We start from the raw sequence: 20,125 nt of genomic DNA, 5'->3' as shown, positions 1-20,125 counted from the left end.
TTCAAAGAGCTGCAGTTCAGTTGCCTGAATAAAATAAAATTAAATTAAAATCCAAAGCCACAGGACCCAAGATCTGCATGTGTAGTGCTTTGTACTCTGGTTCAGTAGAACTACAGATGTTCTGTAAGTATTCTGTGAGCTACTAAGTTATTTGAATAAAATAGTTGTAAAATCTGGGGATAACACCTTCATTCTACCTATCTGTAATCTGACCTCCAACATGACCAAAAAGAAAAGGAGCTGATTGCCTTCTCTTAGATGAGAGAAGGCAATCAGCCATCTTGATTAAACACCTTCCATCTTGAGAGGAGGTGTTTAAGAATTCCACCTCACCTTATTAAATAAAACAGTGCAAGTCTTTACTATTGTTTCTGTGAGTTCCAGTGAGATCAGCACCATTCAGAAATCTAGGGCAAAGAGAAAAGGAGCACCATGATTAAGTGTTTTTAAAAAATACTAAACAAGTAATTTTTTATGTGCATCTCAACACACCACCACTCCTTCACCTCCTTTTGGAAATGGCTTTTCCTAAACAATCACAATCGGCCCAGAAAACAGCCCCAGACCTGTGGCTGTAGAAATCCTGAGATGCTCCAGACACACACAAACCACTGCCAAATACACTCCAGTATCTCAAAGGGCTACACATGTTCAACTTCTGAGCAAGTGTCTGCCTTCAAGGACAGGAGAACTCCATTCCCTGCCCCTCGGGGTTACAGAGAGGGATAGGAGGTTTATTTGCATTTCATAGGGTTCAGTTTGATCAGCAGGACAGGGAACTTGGTCCTGCTACCAAAACAAGCTCATAGGTAGAAAACACAAAATCCAGAAAAAGTGGAATGTTTGCAAGTTACTGTATTGCTCCACGTTACTCAGAACTCATATCTAAGATCTAAGCTACAGACAAAGTTCTTTATTTATAAGATCATGGAGTCTGAGAGTCATTAAACTGCTCCCTGAACTGCTCCCAGTTTACAGATCAGCAATTGGCTTGTGGGGCCAGTATGGATATTTCTGCTTGTTCAGTTTGGTTTCAGGGAAGGCTTCACTCAAGTCTTCAAACGTCATCTGTTCAAAGGGAATCATGTTCTTGAGCTTCTGGAGCTGTGGAACAGGGGACAGACAATCACAAGTCAGTGGTCAGCAGGAAGGAGCAAAGCACACCCAGGAGAGCAAGGGGTGTGTTCCAGAGAATGTTCCCTAAGCAAGGTCCAGCCTCACCTCCTGCTCGTACTGGGCGATGCGGGCTTTGGAAGCCTCGATGTACTCAGCAGTGCTCTTGGCCTGAGGAGAGCAGAGGACATGGGCACAGTGGTTATGATAAACACACTGCCCCAGGCTTTCAGTTGGGATTAAAATCCATCACTGGGTAACTGATGGAATCTCCAGCAGACCCCAAACAGCCAAACCCTGCCCTGTGCAGGGATCCCTTGCTCAGAAAGCCAGGCACGTGTGTGAAGGGCAGAGCTGTGCCCTGCCTGTGCAGGGGCACAGCCAGAACATCCCCTCCCTCTCACCCTTTCCCACCCCCACAGAAGGCAGGGACAGCCCCAGCAGTAGGGAATGGCTCACTTACAGCTTCCTTCTCCTGGGCATCAATCTTGGCAGTTTGTGTATCCACTGGCTCTGGAACCTTTAGTGCATTGAACTGTAAATTTAAAGACAAATATTTTTAAGGTTTGTTTGACTGAAACATCGAGGTCACCTTCCCTAGCAGCAGGGGAGCATTCCCTCCTGTCTTTTGCTCACAACATGTACATTAATGAGCTAAAAAGGGATCAGTGCAGCTGTCCCCTGTCCCTCCCAAGCAGCACTTGCTCACCCAGGAGCTTCCAGACATCTCCTCTGTCCTTCCCACCACTCCCAGGACACACAACACCACCCATTCCCCACAGCACTGGAAGGAAGCTGGAAGGTCCCACACCACAGACTGACAGAGTTACTGCCCCCACACAAAGCTTCCAGACCCATCTGAGCTCAGTGGGTGCCTCCAGTCTTAGGAGGCAAATTTCCATAGTGACACAACCAAGCTCCTCTGCTGATCCTGGTGTTTTCCTCTCAGTGCCCCAGTTAAACTCCAAAGAGCAATACCCAGCTGGCAAGGAGACTGACCTTCTTCTGGAACTCATCCACCATTCCAGCCTTGGCAACATTAGCTTTGTAGAAAGCCCAGTCAATGGCCGGGGGCTTCTCTGGCAGCGCAGCCAACCTGAAAGGATGGAGCACAGCAGACATGAGCAGCAGCCTGAGCACCAGCACAGCCTGCTGTGCTCAGTTTAGCTGCTCTCAAGTTTGAAACAAGCCATTTCTGCAAATCCCTGTGCCCTTGGAACAGGCTCCTCTGGACAGCCAGGCAGAGCTCAGCCTGCAGCTTCACTCAGCCTCTCTGGGTGCAGCCCGTAAGGAAGGATGAGGCTGTTTCACAACACTGAGCCAGAGGCAATCAGCAGAACTCCCTGCAACAGCCAGCACTTGTATCAGGCAGAGGATGCTAAAGGATTTGAGAACCACAAATGAATTTGTAGAGCATTTGCAGTGACAAAGCTCGTGCCAAAGCAAGGTGCGCTCACAGAACTGCAGCTACGGGTTTACTCTGGGGAAGATTAACTAAAGGTGATTTGCCAAAAAAAGCCACCAGCTGCCTCAAGGTGACCCGCTTTAATACCTACGAGGCCACTCCTGCGGGACCACAGAAGGACAGACAGCAGCACTCACAGCGGCTGTCGGGCGAGGGCTGAGCGGGCACTCACCGGGCCGTCAGCGCATCGTTGCGGGTCTTCAGCGCGTTGAACATGGCTCGCTGGCTCGGCGGCACTCGCTCGGCGAAGGCCGCCCAGTCCACAGCCTTAAGGGCAGCCCTGCGTCCCGCCATGGCTCCGCCTGGCCCGGGAGACACCGGTGGGTCACAGCGCGGCGGGGACCGCGGAGCGGGGCTGGGGCCGCGGCTCCGGTCGGGAACGCGGCACCGAGGGGCGGGATGGGGCGGGACACGGGGGACGGGGACACGAGAGGGGTCGGGTCACGGAACGGGGACACGAGAGGGGTCGGGGCATGGAGAGAGTGCGGGCACTGGGGATCGGGGCACGAAGAGAAGGCGGGCACTGGGGATCAGGGCACGAAGAGAAGGCAGACACTGGCAGATCGGGGCACAGGGATCCGGACACAGGGGTCGCTCCTGAGCCCCGCCGCGACCTCACGCTGGCCCCCGTCCGCTCCCACCAGCCTCCCAACACCGAGCACGTCCCCAGCCTGCCCTGTCCCCCATGCTTGCCCTGTCCCCCAGCCTCAGGACTCCAGATCCCCCTCCCCGGCCCCGCTCTCACCTTCACTGACCGACACTCTCGTCCCCGCCGCCGGAAGTACCGCCCCCTCGGCTCCCGTCGCCCAATCAGAACGCGGGTTCACCGGAAGTCATCATCCCCGGAAGCGGCGCGGGCCGGAAGCGGCGATGGCGGCGGGCGGGCGCTGAGGTTCCGCCATGGCCGAGGGGCCGCCGAGGGGCCGCACGCCCAGCCCAGGCCCCGGGGGGGCGCCGGGGCCGCCCAGCCCCCGCGTGGCCGGAGCGGCGGCGGGGGCCGCTGGGGCGCTGTCCCCGCCCGCCGCCGCCTCCAAGTGGGTGCGGCTGAACGTGGGCGGCACGTACTTCGTGAGCACCCGGCAGACGCTGTGCCGGGAGCCCAAGTCCTTCCTGTGCCGTCTGTGCTGCCAGGACGGGCCCGAGCTCGGCTCCGACAAGGTGAGGCCGCGGCGGGGCCGGGTCCCCACCCCGGATCAGCCCCTCCCCGAGTCGCCGCGGCAGTCGCTGTCACCGGGGTGCCCAGAGCTGTCCCACGGCTGCCGCTGTCCCCGAGCCTCCCGTACGGCCCCGGGCCCGGGATGTGCCTGGGCCGATGTGCCACGGTTTGGGGGCACGTCACTCTGACACATCATCGGCTTGTCCCTCGTGTCGCACGGCCAGGGAGGGGGCGGCATCCCCAGGAACGGGACGTGGCTCTGCCCTCGCGCCTGTGACACCCAGATGATGCCGCAGGTTCTGATCCTTCCACCTCCCGTGGACTGCGCTCAAGGAGCAGCCCACATTCCCCGGTGGTTACAGCGGGGAAGGAAGGAAACTCCTAGAAACAGGAATGTTACAATTTCTCACCCTGAGTATATTTGCTGTTGGTTTGGCTTTTAATATATTTCCCTTCACTCTCATGAAAGATGATGGTGCACATTCCTTGCATGGCTGGACAGTTTTGAAGTCACTGCAGTTTGTTGTAAGGATTTTACAAACAATTATTCTTGCAATTGCAGATTTTCCACAGGATCAGGTGCACAAGGTGTTGTAAATGTGTTGTGAGTGGGTCAGCCAGAATTAGTCGAGTCTGTTGCTGCACCATTCAGAGTTTAATCACAGGATAAATCCTGGTTATGATTGAAATATCAGTCAGCAGCATCAGTGAGGAGAGGAGAGATTTCAGAGTGGGTTTGCACAGTTTCTTATTGCTTTAGAGTAGATTGGCTGGAGAAACAATGCTTTAAAGTCCTTAAGAGAAGGATGTGAGAGTTCTGCAGAGGGCTTGGCAATGCTTCAAAGCTGCTCAAGAGATGCTTTTGGCTGTCAGTTGTTGGTTATTTAATGCCAGTAGTTGTTGTATTGCTGGACACATGGCAGGAGCATTGCAATATGTGTTTGCAGTAGTGGAAAGGGAAAAAAAAAGAACTGTTTTGGCTGTCAGGTGCCCTTAGCTAGAACTGGAGATCCCATCTTCCTCCAGAGCCTCCTAGTTAAAGTAGTTTGGAGAACAGGCTTAGCCAAAACAGAAGTGCCACGTTTTGGTTCTTACTGCAGTGAAAAAGCCCTCCTAATTCCAGCATTCTTCTCCAGGTCCATAAACTGTGTAGAAGTGCTTCATGTAAGGCACCTGCCAGCATTGCTGGGGCTGCAATGTTCATAGATCAGACACTGAAAAAGAAAAATGGTTTAAATGTAGCACATTTATACACCTCCCACAGGCAAATGAATCCAGGTTCTCAAAGAGAAACTGTTGCATTTATTGTGTTAGATTGAACTTCTTATTTCCTGGCACCACTGAGCCGTGCCTGTTTTGCTGTCAGGATGAGACCGGGGCCTATCTCATTGACAGAGACCCCACGTACTTCGGGCCGATACTGAACTACCTCCGGCACGGGAAGCTCATCATCAACAAGGAGCTCGCAGAGGAAGGTAAGAGAAAAACACAGGGGAGGCTGGAAGTGCTGTTTGACAGCACATCCAGAGCCCTCACCATCAACTGTGTGAGAGTGTGAGCAAGTTTCCCAGGAGTGCTGTTAGTACTGTTAATTGCTCATTAGCAGGGATTAAGTCATCAGATTCTGTGTCTTCCTAAGAGCAGAGGCTGCAGTTCACAGCACACCCTGTCACTCTTCTGAGCCCAAGGTCTGGTACAGCCCATCTGCCCCTCACAGACCATGGTTCTGCCCAAACAGGCAGCTCTGAGGGCTTTCCCTTGATGGGGCTGGGTGAAGAAATAGACATTGTACCATGAGATCTCTGATAATCCCAGGGAAAGGGGAATAATCTTTCTTAAAGATCCTCTTAAGTCACAAAAGGAGGTGACAGCTAGTCAGGCATTTTCTCCTAGCCTGAGAGCAGGAGGTGGGTGGCACATTTGGGATTCTGAGATCTGGGCTAGATTTGGAGTCAGCAGCAGGTTTGAATCCTTGTGACAGAATCATCTTCATTCTATCCTGTGCAAAGTAACAGAATCTGTGCTTTGGGTTCCTCATCAGGGGTGCTGGAAGAGGCTGAGTTTTACAACATCGCGTCCCTGGTGCGGCTGGTGAAGGAGCGGATACGGGACAACGAGAACAGAACCTCTCAAGTAATGCACTCCTGGGTTATGGAGTCAGTTCTGTGCCTCAGGAGGACAGACATGGCTGCAGCCCTTGCAGTAGCACTTCTTTGGTTCAGCAGTAACAGGGGAATAAATGCTGTTAGGTGGATGCAGGGCATGGCGAGCAAAGAGTCCTCAGTGTGGCTTTATAAAGCACAGACCACTGAGTCATCTCAGCCCTGTAGGGAAAGGCAAGGGACATTTACGGGAGAGGGGCCAGGAGCAGACATGGGTGGTTTTAAAGGAAAACATACTGCTTTGGCAAAGAACAGCTCAAACTCTTCCTTCTCTAAAGCATTTCTTCCCTTTGTCTCTCTGTGACATGTTTCCCATTGATGCTCAGCTGATATCAGCACATGCAGTAGATTCAATTTCAGAAATGTTTTCAAAAAGCAGCAAATGGCTTTGAAAGCTAAAGAAGTTTTGCTTTCACTGTAGCTTTGATACCTAGAAAGCTTTTAAGAGAAGCGTGCCAGGCATAGGGTTATGTTTTGGAATCAGTGGGATAAAAAAGCCCTTAGAAAGCCTGTGGGGCTCTGACTTCCTAAGATGAGAGCAGGAGCAGCTTATTAATTTTCTAGTGTGATACTAGTAATTATATCATGCTAATTTTCTAGCATGATACTAGTAAAGCAATTACTAAACCCCAGGCATTGTTCTGTGTGCTCCAGGGACCTGTGAAACACGTGTACAGAGTGCTGCAGTGCCAAGAGGAAGAGCTCACACAGATGGTGTCCACCATGTCCGACGGATGGAAATTTGAACAGGTACCATTACCAAAGAATGGCAGAATTCCTTTGAAAACTGGATGTGGAATAAGTAGAGTTGCCTGTTGAGTTGCTTTTCACACTGCTCTGCTCTTCTGAATAAGCAGCCTGACCTGAGCAGCAATCCACTTGTGTCCAGTTACTGACAGGGGAGAGCAGAAGTCACTCGAGCTGCCAGAGAGATTTCATTTTCTCTCAGGGCTTCTTGTCTCCTTGTCAAATCCCAGAGCAGTTCTTCCCTTCTCCTGCATTTCATCACATACACCAGGCCACAGTATAACAGTTCTATCCAGGAAAATTACCAGAGCCATGAAAAAACACAGCACAAGTTTCTTGGAACCTCAAAGCCACAACTGCTGCATTTGCTAAAGAGGCTCTGAGTGACAGGAGAACTTTCTGCAGATGTCTTTGCAATGCAGCTGGTTCCAGGGCTGTCACTGCAGTTGCACATAGCATTGGTTCCACGTTTGGTTTCTGGAATTAAACACAGTTCTCTTATTTCTGGGGAGGGAGAACTGGAGCCAGCTGGCCTGTGTGTTATGTTATATTAAGAAACTACATAATAGGGTCTGTGGATTTACAGCAGTGTCTTCCCATTTAGTCCAGCTTCAGAACAGGTGGATGCTGTGGGAAGCGTGCTGACATGAAGTGAGGCAGAGGATTAGGAACAGCACTTCCCATCAGTTGTTCCTTTGGATCTGTTCTTTAATGCCTGAAAACTATCTCAGAGTGGAGAGGCAGCCAAAAACCTGCCCCTGTAAGGAAACAGTGAAATCTTGTGACCAAGAACCACTCATTGCTCCATGAAAATGCAGTTCTCCAACACACAGGTTTTGCTGTCCAGTTTACAGAATCTGCCTTTCACGCATCCATATCTACACCCCCAAAACCTTGAGGCTATAGGCAGTGCCTTTCATGGGAACCTGCACCCTTAGATCTTTCCTAATCTTCCTTTTCAAATATATAATCTATAAATATGGATCTGGCTCTTCCAAAATCTATTTGGACGTGGGGGTTAAGGTGCATGCTGCACATTAAAGTTTCCTGGACATACACAGTTGATAAGAGTCACAATGCTTTCTTCAGATGACTTGGATTTATTTTCTGGAAAGCAGAACTGAGTTGCAAATGACAAATTAGCTCTGTACTCCAGGATGTCCTTTTAATGTAATAATGATGAATGAGACAGATGGGATTTCTTGGATTGAGTCCAGACCCCCTCAACACAAAGTAATAGAATATAATCCTGTTTACACAGATACCAGACTCCATTTTGGCAGCATCCACATAAAGGACAGTGTCTGTTTGCCACATGTCCCCAGTTAATCCAACATCTGCCTGGGGTAAAGAAGTCCCATTTCCACATCAGTCACAATGCAGTTGAGAGCTGAGTTCAGCAAGGACCAGACAATTTGCAATACCTGCCCACGTCTGAGTGAACTGGATATTATGTATTGCACAATCTGTTTTCCCTTTTCCACCCCCAGAAACTGGGCAGTGTTCTGCTGTGTTCAGCATTAGTTTAATCTGGAATTCCTTCCCGGGGCTCCAGGTGCCACTAGAGGGCTGTGGAGCTCCAGGTGCCACTAGAGGGCTGTGGAGCTCGGATGCGTCCTTGCCTTACACACACACACAGGAGGCTGCAGGGGACACATCATCCAGAACAGATCTGGGACAGTCCTCTCTCACAGCAACTGCAGGAATAAAATCAAGGCTTACTGATCGTTACCTTGGCTGTCTCCTGTTGCACAGCTGATCAGCATTGGATCTTCCTATAACTATGGAAACGAAGACCAGGCAGAATTCCTCTGTGTTGTGTCCAGGGAGCTCAACAATTCTACCAATGGCATTGTCAAGGAGCCAAGTGAGAAGGCCAAGGTAAGGCACCTGCTCAGATGTATCAATTTGAATTCCCCTAGAAAGAAAAACCTTTCCTGCACCAAGCTGCAGCAGTAGTTCTGTGGATCAGCTTTCCATTGCCTTCTCTATCCCCTCTTGGAAGATTTCATGATTTACTGTAGGACAAGAGCTAAGGCTCTTTGTGAACTTCAAATTAAGATCAAAATACTGAAGGAAAGAATAACTTGAAGAGGGAGAATAAAGTAGCAAGGACCTTTGAGGTTAGGTTTTGTGGTTGAAGCATGTTGCAGGGAGAAACAAGATTTTTCTTCTCTTTCAACCCTCCCCATCCCTGGAAGTGTTCAAGGCCAGGTTGGATGGGGCTCTGAGCAGCCTGGTCTAGTGGAAGGTGTCCTTGCCCATGGCAGAGAACAAGATGAGCTTTAAGGTCCCTAGGTCCCTTCCTAACCATTCTATGAATCCACTTTTTTTTTTTTTTTTTTTTTTTTTTCAGAATTAAGACAGAAGGGAACATCTTTACCTCCTGGCAAGCAGCTGAGCAGGATTTCTAGAGAAGGGGCCCACTTACACTTAACCAGCCTGTCATTTGTTTTGGTGGCATAAAAGCCTGCAAGCTGCTCTCACATTAGTTCATGTTTCCTTTCTCTGCAAAACCCAAGGACTGAACAGGAACTTGTGCATTTAAACTTGTCTGAGGTTTTCACAGAAGGTCTCTTCTGTTTCAGATTCTTCAGGAGCGAGGATCCCGGATGTAATTCAAGTGTCCACTCCATTAAACTCCCAGATGTCACAGGGCAGTCCAGCTGGGCAGAGCATCTCTCCACAGAGCAACCCAGCCCTTGTACAATAACCAAGCTAATGCAAAGCAAAGCCAAGCCTGTCCTGCCAATGGCAAATAATTCTGGTCATAACCAAAGGCTTTTCTCTTACCCTGGAAACCGAGAAAGGAAAAGACTCTTCCAGTTGGACAGTCCTTTCCACAAGTATTTGTTTTATTTACTTGGCCAGCGCTGTATTGAATTTTTCCGACAATGGCTGGGCCGGATTCCCAGTCGGAGCCTTTGTGAAGGTTGCTCAGGTCCTCAGGCCCTTGTAATCAATCCCACCTTCCACAGGCTGCTGTGGGTGGGAAGGTCGATATTTGAGCTGTGCCATTGCTTGCACCCAGGTCTGCCACCAAAAAAGTGCAGGGACCTTGCAGTGCTCCCCCTTCTCCCCCAAATCTGAAGAACAGGGCTTTAAAAGGAGGAACAAAACAACCACTCCTAAAAAACCCACACAAACTTTTCTATCCTTGCTTTGTATCTGTTCCTTGTTTAATTCCTAAGAGCTGAGTTTAGATCTGAGGGGAGGGGAGTTGTGTATCCATCTGACACAGGTCTCATTGGTAACACTATTCCACATGGGCTCCTGGTATTTTCCAAAGCCCATCACTTTGTATGCATAAACAAAGAGACCTGTGTTCACCCAAAATAGTGATAGAGTGATAATCCCATCCTTTACACTTCTCCACAGAGGAAGAGTGGTGACATCTTCCCTCCCCAGTACCCTGCCATGGCCATATCTTAGTCTAGTGCAAAGTCATAAGGTGTAGGGACTTGCTGCTGCCAAGTTCAGCTTTGCCTTGTTTGTCTCCAGCAGTGTGGGCTCTGTCTCCTTCCCTCTCACCAGGGAGGGCTTCAGGCAGAATTTCTTTCGTACTGTACCAAGCAGGCAGGTTTGTCTGACCCCACGAGATCCCTGATTTACACACAGTGATTTACCTGCAGCCCCCTCATGTCCCCACCTTTAAGAGATCACCTCAAATTACAGAGGGACATCACAGAGCTGGGGTGGGGGGGTTTGGTGAAAAGTTGCCAAACTATTGTAATGTTTCTTGTGCAAAGTGATGTGTCAACTTTTGTGACTTTTCTTTCCTTTTTTTTTTTTTTTTTGGAATGCCTTGGATGGATGTGCAAAATGTTCGTTTGTGCCTCTCTTGAATTCTTATCTTAGCCAAACTGCAGTCACTGGTTCCCCTCTATTACTCTGTGCCATCCCTAACCAAGGGCATGTCCCTCCTAGTCTGGTAAATGGAATTTCATAGGAATTTGCTGCATGTTTTTCCCCTTTCATCCTGGCTTTGTTCTTTGTAGCCTGAGTGTCCTGGCACTTGGGTCATTTTCAGTCCCAAACTGACATTACAGCAAAGCTTAGGAGATGCTGGAATTCAGACATAGACAAGCTCAGAGCAGATGTTTCTCAATAAGCTACCAGAAAATTCCTCACCTGGACTGAGGGGTTGGGCTCCTTTCTGGAGGGCTTCAGCTACCCATGTTCTCCTGAAAGTTTTGGCACAGAATTAGGCAGGTTTTCCATCTTTACCACTTGTTGCTGAGGGGGTCCTACCAACAGTCCAACAACCAGTTCAGCGACCAAGATGTGCAGCAAAGACACTTGAGTGGCACCACTGTGCTCTGCCTCTCTCCAGTCCTTCTGCATGTCCTCTTGCCTGTCCTCCATCCTGCTTTGCCAGTGTACCTCCTCCAGTGGAGCCCTTGCCTCATTCTCAAGACAGACCGCTTAATTGTCTGTGCTAGATTAGTCCTGGTAACAACAGACTGTGCCAAATGTCTTTGAATTCACATTGTGTCAGTGACAGGCTGTTGAATCACAGCTGGCTTTCCATCACACTGAAAAAACCCAGCTCTGCTTCCCTCCATCTGCCCTGTTTATAACATGGTGAGCTGGTGTTGGTGTGATCAGATTACACACCTTGGCTGGGCCTGAACAACACTGTGATGTGTACAGATCTCCCTCCTCTGTCCCTATGCTGTAGCCTCAGCCACTGTCTGTGCTCATAGCTAAGAAATCAAGCACATGTATGCAAGTTAGCAGCCTGAAAAGCCCTTTGACACTCATTTGTCTTATTGCCCTTCCTCAGAGGAGGGAGTTTTTGGGAACTGGTCAAGAAATACCAAACTAAAGGCAACAGGAACTGGTCAGGCTGTGTTTGCTACATTGATGCCAGCTGAGCACGTTGTTAAACCATGGAGCTCAAAGCAACACTGGCTGCAGAGGGAGACTTTCTGTCCAGTACAGCTCCAGTAGACAAGAATAACAAACACTTCCCTGGCTGCTTTGTGTCACATGTGGTGAAGCCCAGGGAGGGTTGCCTGATGCAGTGCTGCCATCGCTCTCCCTCTGAGCCACAGAGAGCCTAAAAGTGACCATTAGCAGGTGAATGGCACAGCTGCTTAACTGATGAGCACAAGAAAGATCCAAGTTGCATCTTGGTTTTCCCTTTCATGCTGCATTTGGCAGTGAGAAGGTGCCAGGGGACCATGGACTCTTTGAGTTCCATCGCAGGGTCTGTTGAATTTCAGCAGAACAAATTTATGGTACAAAACCAATCATTGGTACTGGATGCTCAAGTTTTTGGGTGATGTTTAGGTCCAGGCATGAAGTCCATCCAGAGCAGGTACATTCCAAGTGAAGGATTTCTCCTTCCCTGACTCTGCTAAGTCACCTTTACCCTGAGACAGGGCAGGTCTCAGCATTATGCACCAGTTGCATCCCTTCTGTGCTCAAACAGGGTTTTTCCTTCCATTGCCTTTCACTCAGTCACAACTATATCAAAATTAGTGCTGAATTAGGATGAAATTTGTCCCATTCACTCTAAAAAAATGTAGCATGTTGTGGTGAGTAGAGTAGGAGAGCAGGGGTAGATCTACTGGCTGTCCAAGAGCGCTTATGCCTCTTGGGAAGGTTCACTTTAAAGCATTAATCCTGGGAATGGAGTGTATGACACTTGTTTTTTTTAAAACTTTCCCAGTGGCCTAAATTGTTCCATTATGGCAAGACTGGAAATAACCTCTTGAAGTGTCTTTGTTTCTGCACATTTTTAAAAACTGATTTTTCTCAGGGGTGACTGAGTGGGCTGAGGCGAAGGGGGCCTGGTTGGCTGCGGGGCAGGGCTGGAGTAGCCGAGCCCTGGGCTGCTACCTGGAGGTTTTGTACAGTTTGTCACGTGTCAGTGCCCTTTGCTACTGTTTCTCTTTGTTTATTAAATGTGTTTGAATAACAGTTGAGATGCTGTGAATTTTTTTTTCCAATAAAGATTCTGAAATGGGTTTGAAAAGTTTGAAGGGCAGTCTGCAGCCTGCTGCTTTGCCTGCAGCACACAGATACTGCATTATGGGGGGAAAATAGAAGATTGGGCACTTGCTTCTGGCTTCACTTCTAACAATCATTTGCCAAAAGGAGAATCTGGAGTCCTCCTAGGCTGCTTTCAGGGATAAAGGTACACCTGAAGCTTGTTTCTGATGTTTTAGTCTATAAAATAATCTCAAATTCCACATTTATCCTAACCATTTCCACTGATAACCATAAACAAGTAGAACATTAATACAACCACTAAATGTGAGTAGCTAAAACGGGAAGAGGATTTTTTTTCTTGTCAGTTGTCATTTGCTAAACCCCTGCTCAACACTGGACCACATAGAGGAAGGGTCTGGTTCTTTCAGCTTTGGTGCTGCCAGAAGTTGGACGACACGGGCAATTCAGGCCCAACACAATGAAAAGGAGGAGCAAGGACACAAGTGAAGAATGAGAAGTCTTGATATGAGTTAATCCTACTCTTGATTGCAAGTGGCTGTTGACTCCTGTGGGTACTCTGAAGGCTGCCGGTCTCCATCCTCACTGCCACAAGACCCTCAAAGCCACAGAGCAGGGAAGGGCTGACACATCCCCAAACCAGGGTTTAACACCAGCACAGTGGAAGAGGATGAGACTCTCCCCACACAGGGAGCTCACCAGAATCCATGGCTAAGCCAAGTCACCACACAGTATGAGTTGATGTAAGATAGTATTTTCAAACGTCTAGACCCATTTATCCCAGACCTGGCAGCAGGTCTGCACTGCCAGTGAATTTGCCCAAAGCAAAGCCACACTTCAAGTGCTAGCAGAGTCTTGGGCAGAGGTGGAAACTGCAGTGCTGGCACTGCTGACACCACACACATATCTGTTCATCGGGGAGGGCTTGTCAGCAGAAATTCAGGTTTCAGGCGGCATTTACATAATGCCATAACCTCCCTGCTACCCCACCTTAGGGCTGTCTGATAAGGCCATACAAGCTGGAAAAGGCTTTGCAGGAACTTTAACCAGCTCCAGGTCTGCCAGGCAGGCGGCTCCTCTAACACAATGCCATGTCACCACGCAGGAGACACAAACATTGCTCTGTGGTTCCTACAGGAACCAGGAGCTGGAGCTGCCAGGTCTTTGCACCATCCCTCACTTTCCCATCCAAGGCTTTGGAACCCATGATCTCCTTTAAAAATTAATTGTTTTACTTGCTGCAGGAAGCAGGTGATGCCTCAGCATTACCAAGTGATGAGAGGTTGTGCAGGATTGGCAGCATGTGTTAACTTACCCGAAGTGAAAATCAACCCTGTAGATCAGCTCTTAATGTGCTGGTCCTGCTGCTGCCAGGAGCCCAAAGCTCAGCTCTTCCTGTTGCCAAACCCAGGCTGCTCAAGAGCTGCTGCAGCAGCAGAAGAGAAAGGGGGATGGTTTGCAGCAGAACTGACCTCAGCAGAGGGTTATAGGCCCTGACTCTTGTCTAGGTTGATCAGAGCACCCCAGGCTGCCTCCCAACACTGTTGCCCCAAGAAGATATGGGATACTCAGTGAGGGCACATCCCCAGGGACAAGCAGCTCCTGTGAGTGAGGGGCTCTGTCCACGGGGCTGTGCCACCACCAAGGCAGGAGGTGAATGGCACCACAAAAACACCCAAGGGATTTCGTACCTGCCCATAGCAGGATTTGGTCCCTCCTACCCCCAGAGACAACTAGGGGGAAAAAATTCTCCTGATGGCTTTGCCAGGTGCCTGGGGGAAAGATGAGTGATGGAACATCACATTTTCTGATAGCCAGAGTAAAGTCAGTAGGTAGTGCATGCACTAAGCTATGGCAGAGGGACTTGAAAATCCCCTCATCAGACTTCTCTGCATTGGAAAGCACTTAAAATGAGCAATTTTACATCCTCCTCTGGAAAGAGAGGCTCAGGCCCCCTCTTGTCCTCCAGGCTGCGTCCAGGGCCCACCAGGCTCCCTGGGGCTGGTGCTCACCTCCCCACAACATTCCCATTAGTCACCCCCACTGGCAGCTCACCTTGCCCCTGACAGTTTTGCCTGGAGCACAATTAATTAATTAATTGGTTTTTCTGGCCTGCCTGTTCGTGTCTGTGGACAAAGAGGAAATAGTAATTGACATTAAAGATAGAAAATGGTTTTAGCAGTGTCAGGCACCCATCAGCATCCAGCTGCTTGGCCTGGGGCTCCAGCAAAATGCAGTGGAAACTGAGACTGCATTTGCCCTCTGTACACGTGGGAGGGTGAAACACAGCGATGCAGAGGTCCTGCCACAGCCATACTTGCAACTTGCACAACCCCTTCTCATGCTCTGCCTCAGGCTCTCACACAGACGAAGGTCAATTCCTCACTTACCCGCCCACCCTCACCCGGAACAAAGTAATCAAGCCAGATCTGTCTGCAGATGGGAAGCCTGCAGATATTTTCAACTCAGCTTTCTAACTTGTTTGGGAAACAAGGACCTTGGCCATGTCCTTCTACCTAGATCTGGCTTTGAGGCAGTTATTGACAGTTTAACCCAACTTTCACATGGTTAAATAACTGCGTCATACCCTCTTGCTTTCCAGGCCGGAGAAACACATTGGTTACTCCAAACCACAGTAAAGAAAGAGTTGCAATACCCTAGTAATTACCTTCAAATTGTGGTGTAACAGATGAGCAAAGGCTTATCTCAAAAGATAAGCTTTTTTGACCTTCTGGTAATATTTCCTGTTAGAGGCCTCCATCCCTCCTAGGTGTTTCCCAGTGTGAAGTGCACAAAGTCCTCAGGTTTCATCAGTGAGCTGAGAACTCCACTGGTCTCTATGTCACCAAGAATATCCTTGAGCCCAGGGCCATCTAGGCAGCAGGTCCTTTACCAAAGCCAGGAAAACATGCACCAGTGATCTTGATGAATTCAAATGACAGCATCTAAAAATGAGGAAAACTATTTGGGCAACCAAGCAAGGAGACAGGCCTTTGACCCAGGCATTGAGTTCAAGATGTCCTAGAAAAGCAGGCAGATTCGACACTAAACAGATAGAAAACACCTAATAAATGGTCATCCTCAACCTAATGTTCCAGTGTGTTTTTATCTAAAATTTTAATACAAAGAAACATGTAAAAAGTAAGAAGAAGAGGGACATATTTGCCAAACCAATGGGGATTTGCCCATGAAACAAAGGCTCAAGGCCACTTTTTGCTGTTTCCATACCCCTCTGAAAATATGATCCCAAGGCACACGAGGACCTGCACTTCCCACTGGGATAAAGAGTTCCTGCCTTTCCTTTTCCAGAAATCACAAAACTAAACATTGTGATCCCTCTGGGTATGAGCCTCAGTGTCAGCACTAAGCTGCTGTATCTTCTCTTCTACCCTGTTATGATCTCTAAGCATCACTCTCATTTTCCTCAGAGCAGGACATCTTCCTTGGACAGGAGACCTGGGCAGGGCCTGGCTGGGATGGCAGAGCATCTACCCAGAGCTAAGGAGCCAAAGCTGAATAGCTGGAGCCCAAAAACTAGCCGGCTTCCTAAAAACCATGCTCCAAATTTTCTGGCTGAACACCTTCAACCCCTCACAGTCTCCTCCAACTGCTCCACAGATTCAGCAGGCAGACACAAGGAAACACTCCTTTTGATCCTACTCCCAACGAGTCCCTTATTCCTTATGAATAAAAGCCAATTTAAATCATAATCAAAAGCTTGTTAGAGGGAAATTAGCCACTGCTCAGGATCAAAATATCAATCTATGAAAGAGATGCCCTGCAGCAGGGCTAGACTACCCACAGCTGCATCACATCCCATTTCTCCCTTCCTCTGCCACATCCTCACATGCAGGAGTTTTCTTGCAGCTTCATTTACAAGGTAACTTCATTTCTTGAGAAGCCTCATTTTCCTAGGAACACGCCCTGCCCTCATCTTCCCAAATGCAGGCAATTGCTGGAAGAAAAAGCACCCACAGCTTCCAGATATCCGCAGTAACCTCAGCCAGATTCCTAGCAAGGACCTTCATCTATTCAGATACTCCATGGTCCCTCTCTCTGTCCACTCCAGGGCAGGCCAGGGCAGTGTGGCAGGTTAGAGTGTCACACAGCACAAGCCACAGCTGCTCCCACAGCCACCTTCACCATGAGTTTATGCAATGTCTTCCTCAGACTCATCTCCAGATCCCCATTGCCTCAGGGAACGTTGTCCTTCTTGGCACCACACTTTGTACACAAAGCACAGGCTCTGGGACAGCTGGGGACCAGAGGGGGATGGTGGCAGTCAGGAGGGCAAGGGCCAGCATGCACACAAACCATCTGCAGTCACCCACCAGCCAGAGATCCACCACAGGGATAGAGAGCAGGGACAAGCCACAGCTTGCTGAATTCCTGCAGGCCAATGGGAGCTGTCTGTGCATGCTCTGGTGCCAGCTGCCTCCTCAGCTCTCATTTCCCATCTCCAGGCTAAGCCATTTTATCCAAGCACTGGCTAATGGCCATTAAACCTAGTCCCAAAAGGGGGATTTCTCACCTGGTCTTACAGCCACATTATCAGTGATTAATGAGCACAAAGCAGCCAAGCAGACCCCAAGTCAACCCAGGAGAGCAGAAAGCAGTGGTGAAACTGAGCAAATGTGATCCATGCAAGGATCTGGGCATAAATGCAGCTGGGGAACAAACAGGATGGAGGAGGTATAGGAGGAGGATACAAATGAGGCTGGTTGGGCTAATTAAGACCTGTTAGTGCAGGAAGGACCCTGTTCCCCTTTGCAGGGGGAGGATGTGGGAGTGATGCTATGGGAACTGCTTGGGAAAGTCAGGATAAACCAGCACTTCCTCCATCCTTGGCACAGCACCATTTTCTCAGTACTAGCAGAGCTGGCCTGAAGGGGTTTTGCCAGGGTTCTTCAGATCCTGTCCTAGCCTCAGGAACCTGTTTTCAGGTGCTCTGAGACCTTGGTTTCTGTTGGGTCTGTCTACATTCCAGGGATGGATCAGAGCAAGAGTTTAATTTGTGACCGAACCTGGGGTGGGAACAGCTCCCTGCCACAAAGCACTCTGCAATCCCATAGCTGAAATGTCACTTCATTTCCCTTGCTTTAGACAAAAAACAAAACCCAAAACCAAACAACCCCCCCACACTTCCTCTGCAAGAATTAATCTGCCAGAGGATTTGCTAATCTGGATCTCTGGAACAAATTCAACTGGTCTTTCTCAAGTGTGATTTGCAAGCTCAGAGGCGTTTGCACTTTGGTATCCAACCACAAAGAATCACAGAACCATTTCTAACTAAAGGTTGGGAAATACCTTTAAGATACTATTGAGTCCAACCGTTAACCCAGCACTGCCAAGGCCACCACTAAACCCAGTTTTTAAGCCCCAAAGCTGCTGCTGAGGCTCCTGAGCTCAGGGCTGGTTTACCAAGCTGTAAGGACAGGGAGAGAACAGCTGGTTTACCATGCTGGTAAGGACAGGGAGAGAACAGGGGACTTGCAGCCACAGCCACCGTGCCCCAGGCACAGCCTGCCCCCTGAGGGCTGCAACCAATTGCTGACAAGTGACATCCAGCAGAGAGAAGCCATAGCACTGGGCCAGGCTGCACCACTTGGGCTGATGCTTTAATCGGAGCTAAATCTGGATTCTCTGCTGTCACCTCACTGGATGACCTTGGAAAAGTCAACTGGTATACAAGATTAGCTACATGGGAGAGGATGGCAAAGCAAGCCATGGTCTCAGGATGAAAAGGTGCTTAAAAAGTCATTTATAAAGGTATTTACCAAGACAAGTGCTTGGCTCTCCTACCCTCAACAGACACTGAGTGACCCCAAAAAGCAGTTTACCACCCTGCCCAGTTTACAGTAAACATCTCGCTTCTGTACATGCAGCTTATTTTACACATTCATAAAATACGTGTCCAGCGCATGCCAGGGCTGAGCTTGATGGCAGGATGGTGCAAGAAACCTTCTTCTCCAATCCCATTCCTGCTCTCAAACTGCAGGCATTGTCCAGTCTCTGAGCACCCCTTCCAAGCCCCATTGCTTTGGAAAGCAGTTCTTTGTCCCCCCAGCCACACTCCTGACTTTCCTGCTGGACCCTGTGGCTGGGTCTCCCTCCTCAGTGACTCCAGAGAAGAAGTGGGCTGCTCATCTCCCTGCAGAGGTGCCCCAGCTACAAGCTCTTACTGAAGACTATAAATATCATTATTTGCATAACATAAACCTGTATTTGTGAAATATAAACCTCATCCTTTGAGATGAGCTACATAAATGCCCCAGGCTGTCGTGTCTCTTGGCATAAAGGGACACAACACTCCCTGCTCTTGCAGGGAGCAGCCAGGAGCCCTCATGCCTGCAGCTGTTTTTCCCCATCGGAGCTGAGAGAAACTGAGGCACAGAAGAAGAAGGACTCCTGGTCTGCTGTCATAAACAACAGCTACCAGGGCTGCTCCACAACAGCTAAGGAAATCCAAGGTTTGGATGCTGATGTCTCAGGGATCACTGGAAGAAGAAACAACACTCAGACACGAACAGGAGAGGATTAGCTTATCAGGGCAGAGAGTGACTGCCAGAGAGAGGCTGGAGAGACAGACTGAAACAGGCAGTTGTTCCCTGTGTCCCATCCAGGGCACTCATGTGTCCTCAGGTGCTCCACAGGCTGGTAGAGAGAAGCACCTTTGCACTCTTCACCTGCTCCCAACAAAAGCACACTGTTTGCAGCAGGCACCCAGGTGTGGCTATTGCTGTGAACTCCAATCCTATTCCCAGCCCTACTAAGAAGGGATGATCACGTGCGTGTGAAAATCTGCCCATGTTTCACAGGTGTCCCAGTCCTGTCACGTTCACTGCTCAACACCAGGAGCAGTTTGCCTAAGAGCATCAACACACCAGCCCTCCACTTTCACACCGTCCATCCTATTTCGATACCTTGGAAGGGTTAATCCGCGGGTTTGCGCGGCGCTGCTGCTGCTCGGTGTGGCGCAGCCCGCTAAACCAGAGCTGGAATAATCTTGTTCCTTTACCTTTGTAAAGGAGGCAGCGAGGAGGCAGCGAGGAGGTCGTGTGGCACCTGATCCCCAGGGTCCTTGCAGCGACTGCGCAGGTCGGGCTGCCCAGGGGAAAAGGTGTCCTGCAGCCTGGGGCAGAAGGTGGACGAAAGCCATGGGGTCTGCAGCCCCACTGGAGAGTCCTCCCCCGTAAGCAGGCACCCAGGGAGATGTGAGGGGAGCCAGGAATCTGCTGGACAAACTCAAAAGTTGGACAGGGCAGCTGGGAACAGAGAAGATCTGTGCTTCTGCCTTTTTTTGCAGGTTTGCTGTTGCCGGGGAGAGGTTTTAGGCTGTTATCCAGCTAATTCACACCACAGAGACAAGCACTTGAATTAGTTGCATTATCTGCGCCCAGCTAAATTGGACAAAGGATTAAAGTGTGCTGAGCACCACCACCGTGATTTGCATCTCAGAGCCCCTTCCCACGGGCCCCCTCTGCTCCCAGCCTTTTTTTTTTTTTCATTCTCTGGCTGTAAGCC

General features: G+C 49.4%; 2 protein-coding genes and 1 long non-coding RNA gene across 3 annotated transcripts; 1 reads left to right on the top strand and 2 right to left on the bottom strand.

Annotated features, from left to right (window-relative positions):
- Positions 1-835: 835 nt before the first annotated feature.
- Positions 836-3,401, bottom strand: ATP5PD (ATP synthase peripheral stalk subunit d). Its single transcript, XM_066565640.1, has 6 exons — positions 3,324-3,401; positions 2,751-2,880; positions 2,113-2,209; positions 1,577-1,648; positions 1,222-1,284; positions 836-1,104 (listed from the first exon to the last, which is right to left on the bottom strand). The coding sequence occupies exons 2-6, from the start codon at positions 2,870-2,872 to the stop codon at positions 973-975; spliced, it is 486 nt and encodes a 161-aa protein (XP_066421737.1). The 5' UTR covers positions 2,873-2,880; positions 3,324-3,401; the 3' UTR covers positions 836-972.
- Positions 3,402-3,478: 77 nt separating this feature from the next.
- On the top strand, positions 3,479-12,571 carry KCTD2 (potassium channel tetramerization domain containing 2). Its single transcript, XM_066565552.1, has 6 exons — positions 3,479-3,736; positions 5,101-5,209; positions 5,776-5,867; positions 6,551-6,646; positions 8,399-8,524; positions 9,232-12,571. The coding sequence occupies exons 1-6, from the start codon at positions 3,479-3,481 to the stop codon at positions 9,259-9,261; spliced, it is 711 nt and encodes a 236-aa protein (XP_066421649.1). The 3' UTR covers positions 9,262-12,571.
- On the bottom strand, positions 4,155-19,751 carry LOC136566420 (uncharacterized). Its single transcript, XR_010785020.1, has 2 exons — positions 19,620-19,751; positions 4,155-4,948 (listed from the first exon to the last, which is right to left on the bottom strand). It is a non-coding gene; the product is annotated as an uncharacterized lncRNA (long non-coding RNA).
- Positions 19,752-20,125: the final 374 nt, after the last annotated feature.

Source organism: Molothrus aeneus, chromosome 25 (assembly GCF_037042795.1).
Source record: "Molothrus aeneus isolate 106 chromosome 25, BPBGC_Maene_1.0, whole genome shotgun sequence".
In the NCBI taxonomy this organism is placed as follows: Eukaryota; Metazoa; Chordata; class Aves; order Passeriformes; family Icteridae; genus Molothrus; species Molothrus aeneus.
This window is presented reverse-complemented; position numbering and strand designations above follow the sequence as displayed.